General features: G+C 38.5%; 1 protein-coding gene across 1 annotated transcript in view; it reads right to left on the minus strand.

Annotated features, from left to right (window-relative positions):
• The window catches only part of rasgrf1 (Ras protein specific guanine nucleotide releasing factor 1), a 706,856-nt gene that overhangs the window by 244,280 nt on the left and 450,182 nt on the right, over positions 1-12,394 (minus strand). The window contains exons 12-13 of the mRNA XM_060924009.1: positions 7,086-7,228; positions 6,885-6,967 (exon numbers count right to left, since the gene is read on the minus strand). Coding sequence (XP_060779992.1) covers positions 6,885-6,967; positions 7,086-7,228 — 226 coding nt within the window. The remainder of the gene's footprint in view (positions 1-6,884; positions 6,968-7,085; positions 7,229-12,394) is intronic.

Consider the following 12,394-nt stretch of genomic DNA (forward strand, 5'->3'; position numbering starts at 1 on the left):
ACTTACGTTGACCAGCTATACTTGCTACATCGCTCGCTTGTGCTACGTCACTTCCTGATTTCCCAAACTACAGCGGAGGGGCCACAGAACGTGCATGCATTAATTGCATGTTAAAAAAATTAGTGGCGTTAAAAGGAATTTGCGTTAACGTGTTATTATTGAGTTAACTTTGACAGCCCTAAAAATAATACATATAGAAGCCTTTTAACTAATCTTTACAAGGGGTGCCAATAATCATATATATGCATGGAGTATAGCTGATGAATTTCTGTCTGCAGCTGATGAAGAACTTTTGTTTTGTTCTTGTAAATATATATTTTTATAATTTGCACCTCACAAAATCTCTCTGGCCCACCCTGTTACTGAAAGCTGGAGCCAGGCTTGCTCTTCAAGCTCCATATACTTTCAATCTCCAAATCCTCTATTTACTCCCTCAGCCAGAAGCTCAAATTGATAAGTCTCTGAGCTGACTGTTTGCTCATCCAGCTCACGATTATCATCACATCAGGGTCATTCTGATGGGGGAGATGTCCGTCCATCCATCCATCATCGATACTACTTATCCATTGTGGGTAATGGGTGACCTGGAACCAATCCCAGCTGACATTGGGCAAGAGGTGAGGTACACCCTGGACAAGGCACCTTTCTATTGCAGGGCTAAAACAAAGACAAACATCCATTCACACCTATAGGCAATTTAAAGTAGCCAGGTGAACTAATCTGCATGTCTTTGGACTGTGGGAAGAAATACATGCAGATACAGGGAGAATATGCAGACTCCGTGCAGAAAGGCCCCAGTCAATCAGCAGGTTTGAACCCAGAACCCGCATTCTATGAGATGCCAGTGTTAACCACTGCACCTCCATACTGCCCTGTGGGAGATATCTGCCACTTCAAATGAGCTTGCTATTCTGTGTTGCATCACTACTCTACTTTTGTTGCCCATATTAGCAAAAAATAAAAAATAAAAAATTTAATTAATTAAAAAATTTAAAGTTTACTTTGTGTGATTGTAAAAACAACACATATTGAGCCCTGCCTTCATATACATACAGTGGTGCTTGAAAGTTTGTGAACCCTTTAAAATGTTCTATATTTCTGCATAAATATGACCTAAAACATAATCAGATTTTCACACAAGTCCGAAAAGTAGATAAAGAGAACCCAGTTAAACAAATGAGACAAAAATATTATATTTGGTCATTTATTTATTGAGGAAAATTATCCAATATTACATATCTGTGAGTGGCAAAAGTATGTGAACCTCAAGGATTAGCAGGGAATTTGAAGGTTAAATTAGAGTCAAGTGTCTTCTATCAATAAGATGACAATCAGGTGTGAGTGGGCACCCTGTTTTATTTAAAGAACAGGGATCTATGAAAGTCTGATCTTCACAACACGTGTTTGTGGAAGTGTATCATGGCATGAACAAAGGAGATTTCTGAGGACCTCAGAAAAAGCATTGTTGATGCTCATCAGGCTGCAAAAGGTTACAAAACCATCTCTAAAGAGTTTGGACTCCACCAATCCACAGTCAGACAGATTGTGTACAAACGGAGGAAATTCAAGACCATTGTTACCCTCCCCAGGAGTGGTCGACCAACAAAAATCACTCCAAGAGCAAGGCGTGTAATAGTCAGCGAGGACCCCAGGGTAACTTCTAAGCAAATGAAGGCCTCTCTCACATTGGCTAATGTTAATATTCCACCATCAGGAGAACACTGAACAGCAATGGTGTGCATGGCAGGGTTGCAAGGAGAAAGCCACTGCTCTCCAAAAAGAACATTGCTGCTCATCTGCAGTTTGCTAAATATCATGTAGACAAGCCAGAAGGCTATTCTAAATATCATGTAGACAAGCCAGAAGGCTATTGGAAAAATGTTTTGTGGACGAAAACCAAAATAGAATTTCTTGGTTTAAATGAGAAGTCTTATGTTTGGAGAAAGGAAAACACTGCATTCCAGCACAAGAACCTTATCCCATCTGTGAAACATGGTGGTGGTAGTATCATGGTTTGGGCCTGTTTTGCTGCATCTGGGCCAGGACGGCTTGCCATCATTGATGAAACAATGAATTCTGAATTATACCAGCAAATTCTAAAGGAAAATGTCAGGACATCTGTCCATGAACTGAATATCAAGAGACGGTGGGTCATGCAGCAAGACAATGACCCTAAGCACTCAAGTTGTTCTACCAAAGAATGGTTAAAGAAGAATAAAGTTAATGTTTTGGAATGGCCAAGTCAAAGTCCTGACCTTAATCCAATTGAAATGTTGTGGAAGGACCTGAAGCGAGCAGTTCATGTGAGGAAACCCACCAACATCCCAGAGTTGAAGCTGTTCTGTACAGAGGAATGGGCTAAAATTCCTCCAAGCCAGTGTGCAGGACTGATCAACAGTTACTGGAAATGTTTAGTTGCAGTTATTGCTGCACAAGGGGGTCACACCAGACACTGAAAGCAAAGGTTCACATACTTTTGCCGCTCACAGATATGTAATATTGGATCATTTTCCTCAATAAATAAATGACAAAGTATAATATTTTTTGTCTCATTTGTTTAACTGGGTTCTCTTTATCTACTTTTAGGACTTGTGTGAAAATATGATGTTTTAGGTCATATTTATGTAGAAATATAGAAAATTCTAAAGGGTTCACAAACTTTCAAGCACCACTGTACAGTCCACACTTGTGACCCACCCCTAAAGTGGATTTCAAATTTGGAGAGAGGGTAGAGACCCAAAAAATGCAAAAGTGCAATTACTCCAAGATTCCATTCTACAACCCCGATTCCAAAAAAGTTGGGACAAAGTACAAATTGTAAATAAAAACGGAATGCAATGATGTGGAAGTTTCAAAAGTCCATATTTTATTCAGAATAGAACATAGATGACATATCAAATGTTTAAACTGAGAAAATGTATAATTTAAAGAGAAAAATTAGGTGATTTTAAATTTCATGACAACAACACATCTCAAAAAAGTTGGGACAAGCCCATGTTTACCACTGTGAGACATCCCCTTTTCTCTTTACAACAGTCTGTAAACGTCTGGGGACTGAGGAGACAAGTTGCTCAAGTTTAGGGATAGGAATGTTAACCCATTCTTGTCTAATGTAGGATTCTAGTTGCTCAACTGTCTTAGGTCTTTTTTGTCGTATCTTCCGTTTTATGATGCGCCAAATGTTTTCTATGGGTGAAAGATCTGGACTGCAGGCTGGCCAGTTCAGTACCCGGACCATTCTTCTACGCAGCCATGATGCTGTAATTGATGCAGTATGTGGTTTGGCATTGTCATGTTGGAAAATGCAAGGTCTTCCCTGAAAGAGATATCGTCTGGATGGGAGCATATGTTGCTCGAGAACCTGGATATACCTTTCAGCATTGATGGTGTCTTTCCAGATGTGTAAGCTGCCCATGCCACATGCACTAATGCAACCCCATACCATCAGAGATGCAGGCTTCTGAACTGAGTGCTGATAACAACTTGGGTCATCCTTCTCCTCTTTAGTCCGAATCACACGGCGTCCCTGATTTCCATAAAGAACTTCAAATTTTGATTCGTCTGACCACAGAACAGTTTTCCACTTTGCCACAGTCCATTTTAAATGAACCTTGGCCCAGAGAAGACGTCTGCGCTTCTAGATCATGTTTAGATACAGCTTCTTCTTTGAACTATAGAGTTTTAGCTGGCAACGGCGGATCCCACGGTGAATTGTGTTCACAGATAATGTTCCCTGGAAATATTCCTGAGCCCATTTTGTGATTTCCAATACAGAAGCATGCCTGTATGTGATGCAGTGCCGTCTAAGGGCCCGAAGATCACAGGCACCCAGTATGGTTTTTCGGCCTTGACCCTTACACACAGAGATTCTTCCAGATTCTCTGAATCTTTTGATGATATTATGCACTGTAGATGATATGTTCAAACTCTTTGCAGTTTTACACTGTCGAACTCCTTTCTGATATTGCTCCACTATTTGTCGGCACAGAATTAGGGGGATTGGTGATCCTCTTCCCATCTTTACTTCTGTGAGCCACTGCCACTCCAAGATGCTCTTTTTATACCCAGTCATGTTAATGACCTATTGCCAATTGACCTACCATAATGAGTTGCAATTTGGTCTTCCAGCTGTTCCTTTTTTGTACCTTTAACTTTTCCAGCCTCTTATTGCCCCTGTCCCAACTTTTTTGAGATGTGTTGCTGTCATGAAATTTCAAATGAGCCAATATTTGGCATGAAATTTCAAAATGTCTCACTTTCAACATTTGATATGTTGTCTATGTTCTATTGTGAATACAATATCAGTTTTTGAGATTTGTAAATTATTGCATTCCATTTTTATTTACAATTTGTACTTTGTCCCAACTTTTTTGGAATCGGGGTTGTAATTCCACCATGGGACTGTCAGTATCTGAAGACAAAGTTGATTTGTTTTATGTTAATTTCTATACAGCAAGTATGCAATGTCTTGACTGATGTGTAAAATTAATTGGGTGAGAAAAATCACACTTAGCTAGTAAGGTTTTAGACATCTTTAGGTAGACTGACTGTTTTAGTACCATGTTTGTTAATTTGGCTTCTTACACAACATGATCTCTGCAGGGAGCTAGGCAAGATAAGTAAGTAACTAAAGCACAAATTCAGAATAAAAATATAATTTTGGGGAAACATATTTATGGTGTCTTAAACCTGAGGTGTTCAAGTATATTACAGGCAAAAGTAAATGCAATTTGGTATTTGCCATTTCTCAGAATTCATTCACAGCAATATATGATTATTTTTCCCAGGCCACCACATACATTTTTAGTGACTAAAATACTTTGCACAGTATAACTCACTAGTTCTCAGGAATTTCTGATTACACAATGAAATAAAACAGAACACACTGTTGTTACTGGCAGTTGAACAATGTCATAGTGCACTTACTAACATATATAAATCACTACATTTTATAGAAAAAAATAATTATTTTCTCATGTCTTCCAAGTCCAGTTGTGTCACTCTGCCACCACCCTGCTTTTCAAGATGTAGTTTGTTTTGCTGGTTTGTTGGTGAGTGCCACATAATAAAAAAAAAACCTTTCACATAAGTAATTATTCAGAAAATTAAGGATAATTATTTTTGTTTCAAGTATTAATTATTTATGGGATAAAGTCATGTGGAAACAAGTTTTATTAATTCTTAAATGCAGTATTTATAGTGATTTCAAAATAGTACATTTATTTTCACTAAGCCTGTCTACAACCCCGATTCCAAAAAAGTTGGGACAAAGTACAAATTGTAAATAAAAACAGAATGCAATAATTTACAAATCTCAAAAACTGATATTGTATTCACAATAGAACATAGACAACATATCAAATGTTGAAAGTGAGACATTTTGAAATTTCATGCCAAATATTGGCTCATTTGAAATTTCATGATAGCAACACATCTCAAAAAAGTTGGGACAGGGGCAAGAAGAGGCTGGAAAAGTTAAAGGTACAAAAAAGGAACAGCTGGAGGACCAAATTGCAACTCATTAGGTCAATTGGCAATAGGTCATTAACATGACAGGGTATAAAAAGAGCATCTTGGAGTGGCAGCGGCTCTCAGAAGTAAAGATGGGAAGAGGATCACCAATCCCCCTAATTCTGCACCGACAAATAGTGGAGCAATATCAGAAAGGAGTTCGACAGTGTAAAATTGCAAAGAGTTTGAACATATCATCTACAGTGCATAATATCATCAAAAGATTCAGAGAATCTGGAAGAATCTCTGTGCGTAAGGCTCAAGGCCGGAAAACCATACTGGGTGCCCGTGATCTTCGGGCCCTTAGACGGCACTGCATCACATACAGGCATGCTTCTGTATTGGAAATCACAAAATGGGCTCAGGAATATTTCCAGAGAACATTATCTGTGAACACAATTCACCGTGCCATCCGCCGTTGCCAGCTAAAACTCTATAGTTCAAAGAAGAAGCTGTATCTAAACATGATCCAGAAGCGCAGACGTGTTCTCTGGGCCAAGGTTCATTTAAAATGGACTGTGGCAAAGTGGAAAACTGTTCTGTGGTCAGACAAATCAAAATTTGAAGTTCTTTATGGAAATCAGGGACGCCGTGTCATTCAGACTAAAGAGGAGAAGGACAACCCAAGTTGTTATCAGTGCTCAGTTCAGAAGCCTGCATCTCTGATGGTATGGGGTTGCATTAGTGTGTGTGGCATGGGCAGCTTACACATCTGGAAAGACACCATCAATGCTGAAAGGTATATCCAGGTTCTAGAGCAACATATGCTCCCATCCAGATGATGTCTCTTTCAGGGAAGACCTTGCATTTTCCAACATGACAATGCCAAACCACATACTGCATCAATTACAGCATCATGGCTGTGTAGAAGGAGGGTCTGGGTACTGAACTGGCCAGCCTGCAGTCCAGATCTTTCACCCATAGAAAACATTTGGCGCATCATAAAACGGAAGATACGACAAAAAAGACCTAAGACAGTTGAGCAACTAGAATCCTACATTAGACAAGAATGGGTTAACATTCCTATCCCTAAACTTGAGCAACTTGTCTCCTCAGTCCCCAGACGTTTACAGACTGTTGTAAAGAGAAAAGGGGATGTCTCACAGTGGTAAACATGGCCTTGTCCCAACTTTTTTGAGATGTGTTGTTGTCATGAAATTTAAAGTCACCTAATTTTTCTCTTTCACTGATACATTTTCTCAGTTTAAACATTTGATGTGTCATCTATGTTCTATTCCGAATAAAATATGGAATTTTGAAACTTCCACATCATTGCATTCCGTTTTTATTTACAATTTGTACTTTGTCCCAACTTTTTTGGAATCGGGGTTGTATTTAATTTTATTATGAGTGTATTACAATGGGACTCATACTTGATCATCTGTGGCACAGTAACTTTTGAGTTGTCCTCAAAAGCATTCATCATAAGGCCATTGCAACGAATGTTGTCAATGCACTGTGGGAAAGAGAGAGAGAAAGAATATTAGTACCAATTTTAAACCACAGATGAAAGAAGACATTTCACCCTGAAGCTATGTGGATGATTCAACAGAAGTAAATGCAGGTGGACGTGCCTGGCTGATGTCACTGGTCCAGGCTGACTTCTCTTGCCTTGAGGAGGCAACTAGGATGATGATGAAGGACTGGCTGTCTTTAGGCTCCACCACAATTTTAAAGTCCAGGTGCTCCATATCTTGGCTGTTCTTGTCTGATTTTGCTGTCGAAGAAAAAGATGAAAATTATTTTTTTTTCTACAAATGGGTGATTATGGACTAATTAAAAGAAAACCAACATAAAGGGCCCCATTTTAATTATCTAAGCATATGATCTGAAGCACATGGCATAAGTGTATTTAGGGTGTGTCTAAATCCAATTTTGCTCATTTAATGGCAGAAAAATTGGTCATAGCACCAGACACATTCAAAAGGGTTCAAAAGGGTTGTATATACTAGTTATGAAAATTAAAGCTCCTGACTACAAAGTTGAATTCTGGGCAAACTGTTCTGTGTCTATAGCTGTTGGAGTTTCGAGATGTTGCAATTCTGCACACACCATGTACCCTATGTGTCACTGTTTTGCCAAGGTAAAATATGCCCCACATTTTACAATTCTGAAAATTGCCGAAGCAAGCGAGCATCACGTGACCACCATGGGATTTGTTTGACTTACTTTTAACCAAAACAAGTTTGCATGGGCAAACATGGAGGACGCCACTCTCCTGCAGGCTAAAAGCCAGCAGAAAAGAAAAGGAAAGCCTGCCTAGTGAGTGCAACTGCAAGATAGAGCAAGGTGAGATGACGTCATTTTTCTGGACAGATAAATAAATCATTTTAGCTAGTGTTTCACTATCTTAGCATTAGAGTGCATGGGCTTGACTCCATGGTAGCAAGTATGGAGTTATAGGGGCCTTTCATATGACATCATCGTAACTGCAAATTTGTTTATCTGGCCAAGCTTTGTGTTTGCCAGTGACCGGCACAAGTGTGCGTGAGCAATTGTAAGCCCAATTCAGTAAATCTACAGATAAACTTGTAGAAGTTATATCTAAAAGAACAATGCCAGACACCTGCAGTGCTTTTGGATGTAATAACAGATGTGGAGATAAGCCTGGTTGAAATTTTCACTGCTTCCCAGCAAACCCAGAAAGACGAGAAAAAATGGCGAGCGAGTTGAAGTTAAACGGGAAGACTGGATGCCAACAAAGCATTCCTGTGTGTGTGGAGAATGTTTTATATCAAGTTACTGTGAAAGCTCTGTTAAAATGTATATCTGGATGTGGGCTTTGGATGCAATATATTTGATTAAACATAATGCTTGGCTAGACTAGCAGTATATTTGTTATGTACTGATAATGTAGACTAGGCTAAACACCATAAAATATGCTAGATCTATGCCCTGGCTTGTTTCTTACTGTTAGAAGTCCACGTTTAAGTTTACCTTTGTCATAATAAGGTATTTTTCTTTATCGGGAATTTCCATTAACATTCCGGCATGGACAAAACCTCCTCGAAATATTGGTAGGCATCTGTACTTTTCTAAGCCTTGAGCATCTTTGGTGTATTTAAAAGTCCCAAACTCTGGTAGCTGTTTTTTTTTTAATGTATATCTTTATTATTAATTATGCATGACATCGTATTCACATATACAACATTTTTTACATTTATCCCCCCCTTCAAGAGAACCCCGCCCCCCCTCCAAGGTTGAACATTCAACACAACATAGTCAGTCACAATCATGGTAGATTATCATATGGCAATAGTAATGACAATAATTAATAATAATATAAAATGGAAAAATAAGTATACATTACAATAATTAAGAGATAAGATAGAAAATAAAATAAAAAACAAAAATAGTATTACAGACAGCAAAACCTCTCCTTTAACACTTAATTGTTATTCCTTGGTCTGGGAAATGCCTTCCAAAATATATCAGATATTCTAGGTCCTACAAAATGGAGAAATGGGGTCCATATATGATAAAATAAACCAATTTTCCCTCTGGACCAGTATGTCAGATATTCCATGGGTAAAAGGTCAAATATTACCTTATGCCAATCTAAAACTGTAGGTGGCTTATTTGAAATCCATTTCAGCAATATAGCTTTACGTGCAGCATATGTTAAAACATTCCACAATTTTTGACAATGAGATCCTTTCAATTGTGGGTGTGGTAATCCCAACAACAGACACACTGGGTCCAGGTCCAACTCCTTATTAAAAACCAAATCTAATTTCAAAGCCACTTCTACCCAGAAATATTGGACATGCACACTGGTCCATACAGTATGTATAAAGCTACCAACTTCATATTACACTTCATACACACTTCATACAACTTCATATTACACTTCATACACAGAGCTGATTTCTTTGGGTCCATCTTATGTCTGAGTTCAGGTGATATCTGAAGGCGATGTAGTAACTTAAATTGTGATTCCTTTGCTCTATTACATATGGATATGTTGTTAGCATGCTCCCATATGTCCGCCTCCATAGCTTCGTCTATTACCATCCCAAGGTCCTGGGCCCATGTTTGTATAATTGTATTGTTAGCCTTACTGGACTTATAAAAGGCCTCATAACATCACCTTACTATAGCCTTATTGCTATGTATTTTGTATAGTAGTTGCTCAGTTGGTGACATTTCCAGAGTAAATTTATGCCGAATTGGATTCTGTATAAAGCTTTTGACTTGTAGAAACCTAAGAAAATGTGTGTGTGATAAATTGTATTTCAGTCTTAATTGGTCAAATGACATTATTCTGTCCTCTTCAAATAAGTCTTTCAAAGTTGTAATACCAGCACTTTCCCACAGAGCAAACCCATTATCTGTCATGCCTGGGAGAAAATCTGTATTTCTTTGTTTTGGAGTAATTGGAGATAAAACATCAGTTCTTTTTTCCCATTTCTTAATCATGTCCCAAGCTTTTAGTGTGGATTTAACAATGAAATTACCATCTGCAACCTCTAGTTTATTCCGATTCAGGATAAATGGGAGACTAGCTAATTGTAACGGTTTACCTAAATTATGCTTCAATATCGAGGCAAACAGAGTCCGAGTCATTCCTTACCAAATCTACTAGATATCGAAATTGGGAAGCTACTTGATATAGTCTAATGTTGGGAATTGCCAATCCTCCCTGACCTGATGGTAATTGCAATTTTGCTAATTTAAGTCGTGGTCTTTTGCAGTTCCATATAAATGATCTAAACCAACCATTCACCGTCTTGATAGTATTATTATTTAGTAGGACTGGACTCATTTGAAATTTGTAGAGCAGCCGTGGTAAAATATTCATCTTAATCAAAGAGATTCTTCCCAGCATCGAAAGTGGTAAAGATGACCATCTCTCTAGGTCATCGTGGATGCGTTTAAGCGGAGACTGAAAATTTGCTTTAAACATCCTTTGCAGCAGAGGAGTAATAAATATACCTCAATAAAGAAAACCTTCTGTTGCCCATCTGAAGGGTGACAAGCCAGGGGGAAGGGAGTGGAGCACCTGACCCAATGGCATGGCCTCTGACTTACTGAAATTTATTTTGTAACCAGAAAACTTACTAAACTCATTAATAACAGTAAGGACTGACCTGATAGATATTTCTGGTTGAGTGATAAACAATAGAACATCATCAGCATACAAGGAAATCTTATGTTGTCTGTGATTAATCGATATACCATGAACAGTAGAGTGGGTTCTAATGGCTTCTGCCAGCAGCTCGATTGCAATCGCAAACAGCAGAGGTGATGAGGGGCACCCTTGGCACGTGCCCCTCCCCAGAGCAAAGTAGGGAGAGCATTTACCATTTGTGATAACAGCCCCTAGTGGATTATGATAAAGCAACTTGACCCATTCAATAAAATCTTTACCTAAATCAAATTCCTTGAGTGTGAAAAACAAAAAAATCGCATTCTATATGGTCAAATGCTTTTTCTGCATCCAATGACACTACCATACCCTTAAGATTATTTTGTTGACACAGCTGAATAATGTTGAGTAACCGTCTAACATTATTACATGAGTTCCTTCCAGTAATAAACCCTGTCTAGTCATTATTAATGATAAATGGAAGGATTTTCTCTAGTCTTAAGGCTAGTATTTTAGATAAAATCTTGAAATCTAAATTTAGTAAACTGATAGGTCGGTAGGATGAACACACATCCGCTGGTTTATCCTTCTTAAGAATCAGGCTAATGTTCGCTCCTGTAAGTGTTTTGGGAAGAGCTCTCTTCTCAAAGGAGTGATTAAACATGGCAAGTAAAGGGTTCACCAACGATGGCTTAAAACATTTATAAAAATCTGAGCTAAAGCCATCAGGACCCAGAGCCTTTCCTGATTGTAAAACACCAACTGCTTCAGCTACTTCTTCCAGTGTTATAGGTTCATTCAATACTGTCTTTTGTTGGTCATTAGGCTTGGGCAGATTCAGATTGGAGAAAAAGCCCTCCATAAGTCTAGAAACCCCTGCTGGCTGCTCACTCGTATATAACTTTCCATAAAATTCTGTAAAACCCTTATTTATGCCATTGCTATCCAGTTTCACCTGCCCAGAGACATCTTTAACTGAAGATATGTTCTGAGAGTCAGGTCTATTCTTAACCAGGCTGGCTAAATACTTGCTGTGTTTGTTACCAAATTCATATAATTTCTGCCTTGCAAATCTTATACTCTGCTCTGCCTTCTAAGTGAACAGTGAGTTAAGTGTTGCTCTTGTGGTCAGAGTTGCTTTAAGATTAGTATCGGTAGGGTTCTGGTTATATGCCCTCTCACATTCCAATAGCTGTAGCTCTAGTTTCCGTTGCTCTTCTTGACGCTTTCGTTTTGTGCTTTTTTCATAAGATATAATCAAACCCCGTGAATAAGCCTTACACGTCTCCCATAAAATAGAAGGAGATACATCAGGTGTGTTATTACACGAAAAGAATATCTGAAACTCAGTCTGAAAGAAAGATATGAAATTCGGGTCATTCAACAGATGATTATTAAACCGCCATTTACTCGATCGTTGCTGAGCCTCTCCATGTGAGAACTTTAAGTAAACCGGGGCATGGTCCAATATCGTAATGCTCCCAATATCGCAAGATGAAACAGAATACAACACTGTTTTAGGGACAAACAAGTGGTCTATTCTAGAGCTACTTTTATGCACTCCAGAGAAGAATGTGAATTCTTTGTTTGGATTTAACGCTCGCCACACATCCAAATAACCTAGTTCTTCACATACATCAGCTGTTGCTTGTGCCCGTTTAGTAGGGTTAGTTTCTTCAGCAGGTAACTTATCAATGCGAGGGTCTAATATGCAATTTAAGTCACCGCCGGCAATTGACTGAGCACAGTCCAACTCCGATAATTCTGAGAAAGCTTTTGTTATGAGATCAGGAG

This window comes from Neoarius graeffei, chromosome 6, assembly GCF_027579695.1.
Source record: "Neoarius graeffei isolate fNeoGra1 chromosome 6, fNeoGra1.pri, whole genome shotgun sequence".
Taxonomy (NCBI): domain Eukaryota; kingdom Metazoa; phylum Chordata; class Actinopteri; order Siluriformes; family Ariidae; genus Neoarius; species Neoarius graeffei.